General features: G+C 38.8%; 2 protein-coding genes across 2 annotated transcripts; both read left to right on the top strand.

Moving 5' to 3' along the window:
• Positions 1–59: 59 nt before the first annotated feature.
• On the top strand, positions 60–3,984 carry LOC114466936 (uncharacterized). The gene is made up of 3 exons (XM_028452813.1): positions 60–145; positions 2,536–3,849; positions 3,977–3,984. The coding sequence occupies exons 2-3, from the start codon at positions 2,577–2,579 to the stop codon at positions 3,982–3,984; spliced, it is 1,281 nt and encodes a 426-aa protein (XP_028308614.1). The 5' UTR covers positions 60–145; positions 2,536–2,576.
• Positions 3,917–13,349, top strand: LOC114466446 (tetratricopeptide repeat protein 34). Its single transcript, XM_028451861.1, has 7 exons — positions 3,917–4,261; positions 5,503–5,725; positions 6,985–7,177; positions 8,836–9,002; positions 9,083–9,359; positions 9,496–9,710; positions 12,804–13,349. The coding sequence occupies exons 1-7, from the start codon at positions 4,014–4,016 to the stop codon at positions 13,347–13,349; spliced, it is 1,869 nt and encodes a 622-aa protein (XP_028307662.1). The 5' UTR covers positions 3,917–4,013.
• Positions 13,350–14,683: the final 1,334 nt, after the last annotated feature.

Below are 14,683 nucleotides of genomic sequence, written 5' to 3'. Positions count from 1 at the left end.
TTTTACCACGAGCGCTTTGCTGTGTTGTTACCACTGGCAACCGGACTCGTGTGCGCGAGGGAAGGAGCTCGTGCACTGCGGACTGTCCCGTGCGGACATAAAGAGGACACGAGCACTGGAAAGACACCGACATGTGACGTTTACGGTCAGTTTGAGCCTTTGTGTGTGTGTGTGTGTGTTTTTGCACCACCTGTCTCAGACTTTTATCGTGAGGAAAACTTCAACCTTCAGTAGTGTTAGAGCAGCAGACCCTTGTTGTCCTGGTAACCGTGAACCCATTGATATTGAATTACAACAATGGCTGCTGGGAGACAGTAAACATAAAGTAAGATGTGTGTTCTTGTCCTCTAAACGCGAATGTAATGTCTTCTTCACATGTGCTGAAAAGTTGGCTTTGCGTTACAAAACCTTATTCCTGGGAGTGCTGTGGTGTCAGGGCTGGTGCCTCCTGGCCTCTCAGCCTGGCTCTCCCTCTCACCTCACACACCTGATTCACATCAGTGATCAGGTGGAGAGGGAGGAGGAGCTACAGGGCTGAGAGGAAGCACAACATTTGACCAGCAGCCAGAGGTGAGACTAGTAACAAAGTACAAATACTGCATTATTGTACTTAAGTAGTTTTTCTGGTATCTGTACTTTACTTAAGTTAAGTGTTTATATTTTTGGCAATGTTTTACTTTTACTCTTTACTTTCTTACATTTTAAAAAGGCAGTGGCTATCCGTGCTGTTGTCGTATCAATATACCGACATTCTATCCCTACGCAGTGCCCCTCATTGGCCAGTTTAGGTCACATGACTAAGACTAAACCTAACCGTAATCCTAACCAAAACCCTGAAAATTGTGGCGATATAGGGTTCAAACTTAACCCTAACTTTAAGACACTACGTACATGTACGTCGGTAAACGTACCAATAGTACTTTTAAAAATGAGCTAGTTACTTTTAAGACCTTCTAAGATGACGTCACAATGTGAAAAGATACAAACCAACAACTGCAAAGCTGGAGGTGAAGCTAGTGCTAGTCAACCCTCTCTGGGTTTAATTGAGCATTTGCATTTTTTTTTTCCTTGAAAAATTTTATTTACACATTTTATTCATAATAGGTGACCGACAGACCCCCGTGACCCTGAAAAACAGGAACAAGCGGGTCTGAAAATGGATGGATTGAACTATGATAATAAAAGTCACTAGGTGTCCATAAAGGCTAATACGTTTAATTTATTTCCATGAACCAGTTTTCTACAAGTTCTTAAAAAATTCAAAGTCAAAGTTGCCCTGGGTTTTATTGATTATTTGCATTTTTTTTTTTAAATTTAGAAATTTTATTAATTTGAGTGCTAAATTTTGCCGGTGTTCAAAAAGGTAACAGATTTAATTTGTCTCCACGTACAAGTATTCTACAAGTTCTTAAAAAAAAAAAGAATATATACATATATATATATATATATATATATATACTGTATAAGGAATTTGCTGGTTTAAAACCCCTGTCTTATTATTGAAGCAACATTTGTTTTACTTTTTACTTGAGTACATTTAGTAGCACGTACTTTTTTACTTTTCTTCAAGTAAGGGAGCAACTTCAATACTTGCTGTATGCTCAATCAACATATGCTTGGTAGATTTCTTTTTTCCAAAAACAGAGATTGGTTTCTCACTGAAAATGCAAATATGTGATAATTCCGACTAATGTTTATTTGTGTGTTTACAGATTAACATCATTTTTATTATATATTTTTCCTCAACAAGATAGGTCAAATTGCGAGACAAATTTTAGGAGAACATTATGGACTACATTGAAGGGCATGTGCATCTCAGTTTGTGGGCTATTCCTTTGGAACAGTCTTAATATTAAACTTAAAACATATAAACATAAAACAAAATTTGATTTTTTTTTTTTAAATAAGCAGAACTTATTAGGTCAGTACAAGCACTAGAATCTGAAGGGTAGTAGGTGGACGTGTGGATGTTATGTATAGGTAGGCCCATGAATGCTTGTTTTTGTTCATATGTGTGTGTATTTTGTTGTTTATTTATATTTACTGGTATGTACGTATATTTAATGCATTTGCTCAAATGTCTCTAATTTTGTTCTTTGTGAAATAGCTTGGAAGTAGGGGCAGAACTAGATAAGTGTTAAGCTTCCTTCTGCCCCTTTTCATACATAGCTGGGACTCTTTTTAAGTGTGCAATGATTGCTTTATATTGTTGTGTCATGTTTGAGATAAATACATCAAATTAAATGCCAGGCTACTTTGTATGTAGCATTACATTATTATGTTTTTTAAGTGTGCAGGAGTATTTTTTTTCTGATATAGGGAACAGGGTTGGGGTCAAGGAGAAGGAGAGTTAGGTCTTAGAATTAAAAAATAGTATTAAAAAACACAGTGTGTGCCTGCGTGGTCACATGATATTACCTCAGCGTCTACCTGCAGAGTCAGCTGTTTTTCACAGATTCAAAATGACGAGTTCCGGACGTTTCCATTGCTCTATCATGAGTTAATCATTATATTTTTTTATATTATCATCAACAGCTTCTGGTGCAGAACAAAGAGAGACAACCTGCTGACAGAGGATGACCACATCTGTAACAACTGGACAAAAGGTTTCAGATCTATGTGAGGATGGCGACAGGTTCCTTGATAACGGCGATGTGGAGAGAGCCACCTCTTTGTACATGTCTGCTTTTAGGACTCATGCCACCTCTGCTGTGTCTCACATGCGAAAACTGGACACGTCCAGCCTTAGTAGGGTGATCTCTACTATGGAGGGCTGGCTCAACAGTCATGTGGAGAATCAGCTTTTGGAGGCCCACAATAAAGGACTTGCAGCGGTTTTCTTGTCCACGTTGATCCCCAACAATCCCTCTGCCACCATTTACAAGATGGAGTCTCTACTTCAGAGCGGCGGACAAGGCTGTGAGGAGATATATGCTCGCTGCACGGCTCTCCTTGTTGGAGAACCAAATATGACCCCACAGAGTTCGACCCACATTTTGTTGGAGATCACTCGAGGTCTGGCCTGTTTGTTCTCAGCGTGTCGTATTCTCAAGGGTCTGAAGATTTACCTCAAAGCTTATCGGACTAACAAACGTAAAACAGTCTCATTAGTAAAGAGCCGACAAAAAGTGCATCTCCCTAGAATAATCAAAGCCTTTACAGACCAGATTGTGTGCATACATCCCTCTTTATCTTTAGTTTCTGACACCAAGCAGGCAGTGACGAAAACGGACGATGATAGGCTAGATGAAGTGGATTCGTCCGACATTATTGAGTTTTTGTTGGCTATCTCACCTGGAAATAGGGAAGTACAGGAACTTCAAGCAGCCCATCTGTTTTTGAGTGGAAGGTTTGAGGACAGCGCAGAGATATACTCTGCTCTCCTGAGTTGTCAGAACATGTCAGACAAAATACAACCGGATACACCCGAAAGGACAGCCCGACTCCTAACTAGTCGAGCAGCTGCTTGTTTCTCTGCAGGTGGAAAGATTGCAGAGGAATGCAGAGATCTGGAGGAAGCATTCGAGATCCACCCTGCTACTGCCCGAGTGTGTTTTCAAAATCTCTTCACAGACCTTGGTGTCGAGATGATTGCTCGCAACCTTCTCCGTCAGCAGGCAGAGAGGGGCCTGTCTGGTTACAGAGAGAGAGTCCTACTCCGTCAAGACCTGCGATCCACTGAGGGAATTGAACTCCTCGACCCTGTGATTACACAGTTAAGGACCTTGTGTCATTTGGAGCCGGATGGAGGTAGCAGGGAGTTGCGCGTTCGACTCACAGAGTGCCTGCTTCTCCGAGGAGAATACAAAGAGTCCCTCTCCATCTGTAGCCAGCTCGTTGCTGCTCAGGGTCAGCAGAGCTACCAAAACACAGTCCAGGTTCTCAGAGGATACGCACGACTTCTTTCCAATGACCTCAAGGGGGCGTTGGAAGACTTTCAGGCTGTAATTGAACACAACACCCCACATCCAACCAGCTGTGTGAGGGCCCTTTGTGGCAGAGGGCTCCTTCGGATGATGGGTGGATTAAACTACCTCACGGCTCTGAATTACGTGACGGCCAGCAGGCTGCACCATCAGGAGACTGCGCTGACTGTTCGGTGCTTGGTGCCATGGAATTACCGAGGGTTACTGGTCACCGTTCTACTGGAACAGGGACGGGTCATGTTGGAGGGCACTGGAGAGCTCAAATCAAAGATCAGTTCTAGTAAAGAGTCCCAGCATTTCCACAACTCTTCAAAAAGAGACAACCACAGATCAGAGTACGATTTGCTTCTGAGTAACACAATCTAATAATGAATGTATGCTATGCCATCCATATTATACAGATACAGCAATGGTTCTCTCCTGGTTTGATTTTGAGAGGCTCCATCCCACTTTAATAACAAGAACATTAGATTAAACATTGTTTGCTAAAAAGATGGTGCGGTTTGAACCTGAAACAGTTGTGGTAAATTAAATGTTTTTTTGATAAACCAAAATGACAAACAGGTTGTACAGCTGTTTGTTAGCTGCCCCAAGTACATTAAGAATGTAAACCAGTGCATCACATTTCCTGAAGATTTCCTCTCAATGTTTCATGTAGTACTGGTTTATGGTGGCCCAAAAGCCACAACGGAAGTAAGAAAATCCACCGAAAAACTGAATTAATAGAGGTTAAAAAATAGATGAAGAAGAGTGGGATAACGAAGGAAAAGAATTAAACCTGAAGTGAGAATCAAACAAATTCTGGCATTTACCCTTTTTTGTGGATTTTAGACCACCTTTACTTCACTCTACTTAAGACATGGGCAACTGGTGGGCCATATGCGGCCCTCAGACTAATTTTGTGCGGCCTCCAAAGTAAATACATCAGATGACTCAAAATATACACAATATGACTCTAAAAAACATACAAAAATTGCAGAAAAATACACAAAATGGTTCCAAAAACACAATGACTACTTGAACCCAAATTGACAAAAATACACACAAAATGACTAATAACACACAAAATACTAAAAATACACAGAACGACTTCAAAAACAGACAAAACGACAACTAAAAAAGAAATGATAAACAGAAGAATATACAAAATGATGATATTAATATGCAAAATGACTCACGCACACAAGACGACTAGAGCAGTAACAGAAAAACAGATGACAAAATAAACAAAATGACTCAACTCACACAGAAACTGCAAAACTCACAGAATGACTCCAAAACACAAAATAATGGAAAAAAAAAACTTGCAAATTGATGGAAAATTACACAAAACTACAGCAAAAACATACAGAAGCCCTTTGTTCTTACCTGTGTTAATGCTCAGATTTCTAAATGCTGACGTGAATGTTAATAATGTGGCTCTCGGATCAGACAATCACATTTGTGTGGCCCCCACTGCCATCGAAGATTCCCATCTCTGCTCTACTTGATGGATTTTTTAACCTCCGTTAACATTTCTCCTAATCGTTGTGAGCTTTTAGGGCCATTTCTATCTCTTTTCTGCTTCATGCTGCAGGACGCCTGCAGGTGTTCACTCCCTGGCTGCGTTGTTGATGGAGCTTCAACCCAGTGCTGACGGGCCTCAGGTTCTGGCAGCTGATGCCTTGTACCAGCTCGGTCGTGTGGAGGAGGCATATCGGGTCCTACTCTCCATTGGGCCAACCAACCCTCGGGCTCCCATCTTGGCCCGCCTTGCCCTGCTTCAGCTGCACAGAGGCTTTCTTTATGACAGCAATCAGGTATAAGGCACCACAATATTTTTTGGATGATCATCTAGCCCCATAGTTCTCAAAAATGTCTGGCTTGAGTGCCCCCTTTCTCAGATTTCAGAATCCAAGTGACACTTTTGTCCAGCTCCAACATTTTGGCCAGAATACTATAAAAAACAAAAGCAACTATAGAGCACAATGATGAATTTAAATAGTGATAACACATTTGAAAGAATCTAACTCTGTAAATAAGTGGGAAGAAATTGTATTTATTGCCTCATTAATAGTTTAAAAAAATAATTTCCTGTCATCTCACCTGGTGTGGGACCAAGACTGAATGTTGTATTTTCACTTCATGTTCTAATCAAGACAATTTTCATTATCATTAAACCAAAAGTAGACTTTTTATAATCTCTATATTTCTGTCTCTCTTATGTACCCCCTGTAGCGTACCCCTGTTTGAGAAACCCTGATTTAGCATATCATCGTCCTTCTCCTCTTAAAAAAAAAAAAACAAGTGAAAAGTAATTTTACAGTTCAGAAAGACTGATTATAAAGTATAATGCATATTGATTTTTTTTGGGTGCATTTTTTTTTTTCAATTGTAATTGTAATCACGTAATTGATAGTTAATTATAATTATGACATAATTGTAATTCTGTTGCAATTGTACTCAAAATTGAATTGTACTCATTGAGTTCAGATAATTGACTTGTAATTGTAATTAGTTTGGACATTTTATTAAAAACTGTCAGTTATTAAAAATCAACGGGTATACCGACAGGGGAAAAAAAGCAATATTTTCATTGATCAGGAATCCTAACAAGGTAACCAAGAGATGAAAAACAAATTAGACAACAGATCATATTTTGGTAGTGTATTTTACAGTTGATATATAAGACATGGGTCAAACCTTACCCCGTTATCATAGGAGATGCTAACAAAAAGCTAACACAAGAGGAAAGGCTTATTTATTAAAGGCTCAGTAATCATGATTAAATGTCACTGAACTTCAGTAATTGAGAATGTAACTATAATTAACATTCAGGAGGAAAATAAAATTTGTAATTTTAAGACAAGTTGGAAAAAATGCTGGTCACTGTAGTTGTAATTGAGTTGTAATTGAACATGGATAATTGAAGACATAATTGTAATTGAAAAATTATCCCAATCCTGATAGGGACTTTCATTTTAATTTTGGTTTTATTTATTTATTTATTTTTTAATAAAGTACTCTTTTAATCTGTAATTTTTCACATGGACATTTTATGCGTCCAAATTCTCTACAGCTGCTGAAAAAGCTCATCCTGTGTGGTGATACCAGCTGCTTGTGTCCATTGCTGCTAGTGGCCCAAAAGAAGGACCGAGCACTGCTTCAAGGACACTGTCACTCAGTCGCCAAACGTATTCTGGAAGGCAGCAGAGATGAGAGTAGTGTCAGAGAGGCTGTGGCTTATCTCTCCATTGCCATTATGGCCTCAAGTGAGTAGAGTTTGCCAATATACAGTATATATATATATATATAAGTGGACTTGCCTGAGTAAAAACCTGCCATGCGTCATGACTGTAAAGGTTAAGTGCTATTTGAAATTCAGCAATTGCTTCTACTTTACTCTGGCTACGTCTGAATCGTCCCTCCTATCTCCTTTCCTATCCACTTTTCCTCAAGGGTGGGGGGGGGGGGATCATTTTAAATGACTTTTTCAAGATTTATATCATGTTACTATGTCATTCCCTCATTAAAAACATGCCTGGAGTGTTGTCCTGGCTCATTCATGTATGTTTGAGTAATCTTTAAAAACTTTGACGGCATCCATTTTAGGTATAAATACGCCTGAGTCCTCCTCGGAACGCCCCCACCTCCTGGAAACACCTCTGACCTTTTGTCACCACCCAATGCTCCACAGCAGAGCGCCCCTCCCCCACGTCTCGAGCAGGCAGCAGCAGCACAGTGTTTTATTGCAAAACATAGCTTCATAATAATGTATGCGATATCATAGCAACATGTAGCTTCATAATGTAAGATAACTGTCCTTAGCCAAACATCCGGCTCCAAAATGTAACTATTTAAGTTGCTTTTAATATAAAATAAATGATCAAACCTTTAGCTATTGCCTTTTATGATAAAAAGTGTGCATTTTATGTTATATTTATGGTTTCATTGCAACATAGTTTGATTATATATTACTGAATTGCAAAATGTAGCTTCAAATTTGTGTCAATTTTTTTTATTTATTAATGACAAGAAGGTTGAATATTACCAAGCAGACACATCTTGTAAGAGCCTCTGAGCTCTCTCAGGTTCGTCTTCAAAGTCACTTTCCGGGTCAGACGCAGGATCAAATTCGTACGAATGCACAACACCCTGCGTGGCCATTGTTCACAAAGTGATAAATTGTTGCTTCTTTCCAATAGTCAAATTAAAATGCACCAAAGATCGATAGTAGATCGATAGTAGTTGATCATCCAAAATAACTCTAAGGAATCTAAACTCAATCACTCTGAGGGTAAGGTTCGAATGTAAATCAAAGGAGAAGAGGTTACCAGGCTACGAGGAACAAAGGTGAAAGTAAAAGAACGCCACTTTGAGAATGATTGCTCACACACACACACACACCTTCTACTCAGAAATCAACATTAATCTGAATAAATTACAAACGCAAACTGAGAATAAGCTGCACAAAAATTAAATTTTACTGTGTTCTTTTTACAACATCCACATAAAATTAGGTTTTAGATTATTTAAAGTTGTTCAAGGCATATTATTGCATTGGTAACTTACATTATCTACGTCCCTTTTCAGTCATTGTGAGTTTCCATGAACGCTTGGATGGGCGGGTCCCTTTGAATGTTGTCGCCGCAAGGAATTATGGGGCAGCATTATGTGGTCTCTTTTAATAAAGGATGCATCAGTGTTTCCTAGGCTAAAAGAGGTTATAAATGAATCATTGAGCCTCTTTTCCTTAGCTTTAAGAGAATTGGAATGCTCCTTATCATGGCCGCCACTTAAACACTTCTGGGGGTTAAGGAAAAGTGAATAGGAAAGAAGATAGGAGGGACTATTTGGACGTACCCTCTGTGTTTTGTAGCTCTTTATTGAAAAAGTGTATTTGAAACATTAAGATTTGTTTTCTCTAAAGGTGGGAAGGCAGTCGACTCCCTGCTTGAGAGGGCCAGATGTTATGCTTTGCTGGGCCAAAGGAAAACTGCCATATTTGATTTCAGTGCCATTCTTAAGGAGGATCCAAAAAATGTCCCAGCTTTATGTGGAAGAGGATTCACTTATCTCATGCTAAATCAAGAAAAGGTGTTAGTTTTTGTTTGTTTAAATTAAAATGTTGAGTACTGTTTAATTTTCAACGCAACATTAATTCTCTTTTCCTCTAGGAATGCATTCGTGATATTTTGGCGGCCCTTCAGATAAACGCTGACGTAGTCATCAAAGACATCCAGTCCCTGAAAGATCGGATACAGAAGCTTGTCTGTGATTGGCTGCATCAGTTTTGTCAGACCTGTTTGAAAGAAATTGTGAACAATAATAGCACAGTTTCCTGTCATGAGGAGCAGCTCAAAGAGGTTCTTAAGGTTTCCAAAGCTCTAATGAATGCTGTAGGCAGAGATCCCAGATGGCATCTTCTATATGTGGACATTCTCCTCGCTAAAGGTGAGATAGTATCGCTTTAACTAATCATATAGATTCAGTTGCAAGATCTGCTGAGCGAGTTTTGGATTTTATGTGCATTTGCAAATACTTGACTTGTTTTTATAGATTATCAGTTTTTTTCTTCTACATGTTTTAGGTGAGGTTGAGGCTGCGGGAGCCCATTTGTGCCAGAACTTTGGCCAAGAACCCAGAGATGCTGTCGCTCAGGCTCGAGTGGGAGTTTTGGAAGCATGGCAGAAGAACCATCTCAATGCAGCTCGCAGACTCAGTCGACTGGCGGAGAAAGATTCATCGGATTTGAACTTCTTGTTAACTTTGATCCGTTTTAATCAGCGAAAAAACATTGCACAGGTAAGATGTGATTCAGTCCTCAATTAATGTCATAGTCTTTGTTATTTCTTTTTTCTATTTCCATGCCATTCTTAAAATATTTTCTACAGAGTAGATTTGAATACATTGAATGTTTTTTTTAGGAAAATTTGAGGTTTAGATTTTATCCCTGCAACAAAGAATTAGCCTTTGCCATTTCATAGTTTTTGTTGACAACATCTTTTATAAGTGACAATAACTATTAATAGACAGATATATCACAAAAAATACATATTAATCAAAAATATCAAAATATATTTATATTTTTGTTGATTGATTAATAAAAGCAAAATTTTAATATCATCACATGGCATGAAATCCATGAGCTCGTGATCATTTCATCTTTTGACTTTTAAACTACATTGTGTTTTAGTCAAAAGACTATGATTCACAATCAGAAATACTTTATTTATCACAGGGGGAAATTACTTAAGGCTGACTATGGCTGTGTTCAAAATCACATATAAACATATTACATACTCAAAGCTAGGGTAGGCCATTTTCTCCAGATACACTTTTTAAGTTTTTGGTTGAAATTGTCTTTATGTCCTGACAGAAATTAAGATCTTACAGTATGTGCTCTGAAAAAGGAACAAAGAAAATCTGTCAACTGTAGCAGCTGTAAATCTGTGATAACTTCGACCCTGTCTCCCTGCTCGTTCTCAATCCCTCACATGCACGAGCTCACCCTGAAAGTGTATATAATGGTAAAGTTTATTGTTTACTTACTGTTGAATGAGACAATGAAGTTTCTACACAATACAAGCGATGAGCTGAGGTCCTCTTCTGCAGCAGCTGTGCGCGTGCATGTGAGTGAGACGGAGCACAGAGGGGAGGGGGGAGGAAGATAAAGGCAGGGCCGTCGGGGAAGCTATATTCAAAATCATGCTAGCTTTTGAAAATTGCCTACCCTACCTTCAATTAATATATACTGACCGTTCCCACTGAAGTATACTTCCAAGTTTCCCAAGATACATTTTGAACCTGCAATGACAAAAACCTGAATCACACTGAGGCTAAATATCTCTGTTGATTCTCCACCTTTGAAATTTCTGAAAACATTTTAAGCGAGAAAGTGAGCAAGTAGAATATCAACATGTTGTCATTTGATAAATAAAATTTGCGGAAAACGCATTCCATTGTGACATTTCAGAGATTTTTGGCCATTGTGCTGCTGACTAAACTTCTGGTTAACTTTAAAACAAGAGCCCTATTTACATAAGGGTTTTAAAACTAATGGAAGACAGGAAGAGATGCTTTTATTTTGAAAAGGGGATGTTTGATTTTTAGCTTGAAGCTGGTCCCAGGACGATTTTATTTTACATTGCGCTCACAATGCATCATGGGACGACTGAGTATGACTAGTGTGTTCACTGTGCACACTTAAAAAATGTACTCAATCTTTCCATACTATCTATTGTAAATGCACTACATACTCATTTTGATGTCAGACTTAGTATGAGTAGTACATAAGTGTGCGATAGTTAGTATATTTCAAACACAGCCTAAAAGCAAGTAGAAACAGCTTTTGGTAACACTTTACTTGAAGTTTTATACATAAAGGCTGACATTGCGCTGCCATTATTATGACATGACACCTGTTATTTAACAAAAATAGACCTTTTTCACGACAACCGGAAGTAGCGCCTCCTGGTGCCGAGTCACTTCCTGTTTTTGCGGGTCTAAGGGAAAATGGCTGTTATTTTTCCAACAGCTTTGCTCAACTTGCCAGCTTTTTTGTTCGCTGATGCGGAGGCAATCGCAGCGGTGAATACCCAAACAAGTAAACTTGATATGGAGTATAAGTTCTTCCATGAAGAATATATCCACAGCTATCAAGGTCAACACACTGGTGCTGTATCACGTCCTGCAAATGTAGTAATGGTTATATTTGACTAAAATGATCTCATATGATAAATATATACAATTTACCATGACAAATTTATGCAAATTACCATCTTAGATATTTACCTGTGGGTGGATGTGCCACATAATCATAGTCCGCAGTAGCAGCTTTAGCTTGGCTAGTTTGCTGTGAGAGGCCAAACTGCCATTTTTGAGCCCTCTCAAAGGCAGACTCCCTCTTCGGTAAAAATTATTCCAGGGAAAGAGAGATGGAACAGCTCCACTTTTACAGCATCTGATGCTGGATTCGCTGACAAAATCCTCCTGAGTGAAGTGTCGGCTGCATACAAAAGTGCTCCCTGGCTTTATATAGAATTCCAGACCCTCATCCCTCCTAACTGCTTGGATCCACTGCCTCCTTTGGTCCGGGGCCGTCGGAAAAGCATGGTAAGACAGCTTTGGCTGTTTTCTTGCCCCACAAGAGCAACCAGGAACTGAACAAAAACAACCACGCCAAGACGGAGCCATTTTTGTCACTGTCCAACGCTAAAGCTATACCCACAGGAAGTTGTTGTGCACCACTTCCGGTTTAAAATGTGGAAGTGTGAAAAAGGTTTATTCCACTCATTTTGTTGAGTATAACCAACAAGGAAGTGTAGCAGTTATAGGGAGTAACCTCCCTCTACTGGAGTGCGCCCTCTTGTGGCGAAGAGGGAACATACAACTGAATTTAAACCACTCAAACGCAATAACCTCATTAAGTATGTACTATGCAGCCTACTTCACTCAGGGGCTTAAATAGAAGGAGTAGCCCAACCTAAAAACCATCAGTTAACGGACCACCAAATTAAAAAATAAAAACAACAATAAACAAATCAGAATCTTAAAATAAAAGCTCTGTCCAAAAACATCTACGCTTTACCTAACCCTAACCCCTACCCACACTAGATCCCAAAAAATGCCAACATAGCTGCAAAGGTGTCATAATTTAGCTAACAACACTTAATGACAGCCTTTATGACACCTTATTCATGCTAATGAATAGAATAGAATAAACTTTATTGGCCATTATGTAAGTTATACACACGAGGAATTTGACTTGGTGACAGATAATGACAGTGTAATGTCAGCCTTTATGTACAAAACTCAAGTAAAGTGTTACCCAGCTTTTTTCTGTATTATAGCTGATATGCACACACTTGTAGATTAAAGACTATTCCGCACTAACAGGCAGCAGCACAAGAAGCCAGCAGGGTGTCATCAGCTGGCCAATGGGATCAGGCTCTTCCACTCCTGACTGTGGCGGTCCAAGCTGTAGGCGATCACAGACTGCAGTATTTACGTCAGCGCGCCGCCTGTCTAGCACAGCTGGGACTACACGAGCGGGCCATAGCGGACCTGGACAGAGTCATACACAAATATGGTGGATCTGAGCCTAGAACCTCAGATGAACCTCAGATCTGGGCAGAGGATCTGTGTCGGCGGGGTCGCAGCCTGGTGCTCTGCTCCAAAGAGCCAGCAGCTCTGGAGGACTTTACCCACGCCCTGGACCTGGACAGGGACCAGGCCATCAAGTGTGTGGAAGTGGGTCTGGGGAGGACACGTGTGTCTGAGTGCTTCCTACGTGGAGCTCTTCAGCATTATGGTGAGCAGCAGCTCAGTAAAGCTTGGATGTTAATCGAACATGGCCTCGTTGTAGATAGTGAGAACGTGGAGCTACGCAGACTCAGAGCGAGAGTCAAACGAGAGGTGGCCAGTCCTTGTAATGTCAACTAACATCAAGAGAAGGACACCTTTGATTCAGTAAAAACAATGCAGTCTGTCAATAACTTTTCTAGTATGATAAGTTGAGGTTTCATTTATTCAGACAAGGTTTTTCAGGAAATGTTTATAACCTGATATATTTTGACCGTCTTCATCAGAGGAGTTCTGCTGATCGCCTTTGATGTTCCTTTGAAGTTTCACTTGACTTATTTGGTCTTCTTTTTGAACAGTATGTTAAGTTCAGGAAATGTTTATCTTGACTGGTAGTTGACAGTCGAAACATGTCAGGAGATAAAAAATTCCCGACAAACCTCAACTTATCATACTGTTCAAAAAGAAGACAAAAATAAATCTTGCTGGAACTAAGAACTTTTCCACTATTTATTTTGTAATGTTTGACTTACTTTATATCTATAGTGGCCAGGGTTGGGGTCAATTACATTTTTCAATTACAAGTACATCTTCAATTATCCATGTTTAGTTACAACTCAATTATGATTATGGTGACCGGCATTTTTTCCAATTAAAATTATTGTTATTTTCCCCTGAACGTCAATTACAATTACGTTCTCAATTACTAAAGTTCAAATTCAGTTAATCACAACTTCCAAGCCTGAAATAAGTAGCCCTATAAAATGTAACAATCCTCTTGTGTTAGCTTTCTGTTAGCATCTCTTATGATAACAGGTCAGTTTGACCCATGTCCTAAATCATCTGTAAAATACACTAAAAATATTACCGATCATCCAATTTGTTTTTCATCTCATGATTAAATTGTTAGGCTTCGTAATCTATTAAAATATTGATATTAATATTTTTGGTGTGGGCGTCTGAGCCTTTTTTTAGTCAGTATACCCCTCAATTTAAACTACGTATGTGTAAAACAAAGAACTGTAACATGGTTTCACAGGTTTGCGTTTAATTACATTGTATGTGACAGCATTTTTAGAATTTCCATACCAACTACACAGTAAATTATCTGAATTCAATTCAATTTAACTTGTGTTTATATAAGAGCATAATTTTTTTCCAATTAAAATTTTAATTGTAATTACAAGTTATAATTGTAATTAATTATCAATTACGTGATTACAATTATAATTGAGCCCAACCCTGATAGTGGCAAATGTTTCATATTTTATGACTTCATGGTAATCAGGTAATCTTTGCTTTATCTTATGTATACTTTTTTTTTTTTAACTTTAGTTTTAATCATCAAATTTATAAGAATCCTGTTGTTCATCCTGACATCCAAGCAATAACTTCAGTTTAAAGATAAATGTGGGAATATTACAGATTTTCACATTTTAAACAGCCAACTTTGTGATGTCATGCATACAGAACAA

Source organism: Gouania willdenowi, chromosome 7 (assembly GCF_900634775.1).
Source record: "Gouania willdenowi chromosome 7, fGouWil2.1, whole genome shotgun sequence".
Taxonomy (NCBI): Eukaryota; Metazoa; Chordata; class Actinopteri; order Blenniiformes; family Gobiesocidae; genus Gouania; species Gouania willdenowi.
Note: the sequence above shows the minus strand (reverse complement) of the source record. Positions and strands in the feature narration are given on the sequence as shown.

Bases quoted from the DNA above. Each gene is read 5' to 3' on its own strand.
- LOC114466446 (XM_028451861.1), top strand. From the start codon at position 4,014: ATGATGGGTGGATTAAACTACCTCACGGCTCTGAATTACGTGACGGCC. The intron at 5,726-6,984 runs GTATAAGGCACC...AATTCTCTACAG, and splicing joins TTCTTTATGACAGCAATCAG to CTGCTGAAAAAGCTCATCCT. The intron at 9,003-9,082 runs GTGTTAGTTTTT...CTTTTCCTCTAG, and splicing joins TCATGCTAAATCAAGAAAAG to GAATGCATTCGTGATATTTT.
- LOC114466936 (XM_028452813.1), top strand. From the start codon at position 2,577: ATGACCACATCTGTAACAACTGGACAAAAGGTTTCAGATCTATGTGAG.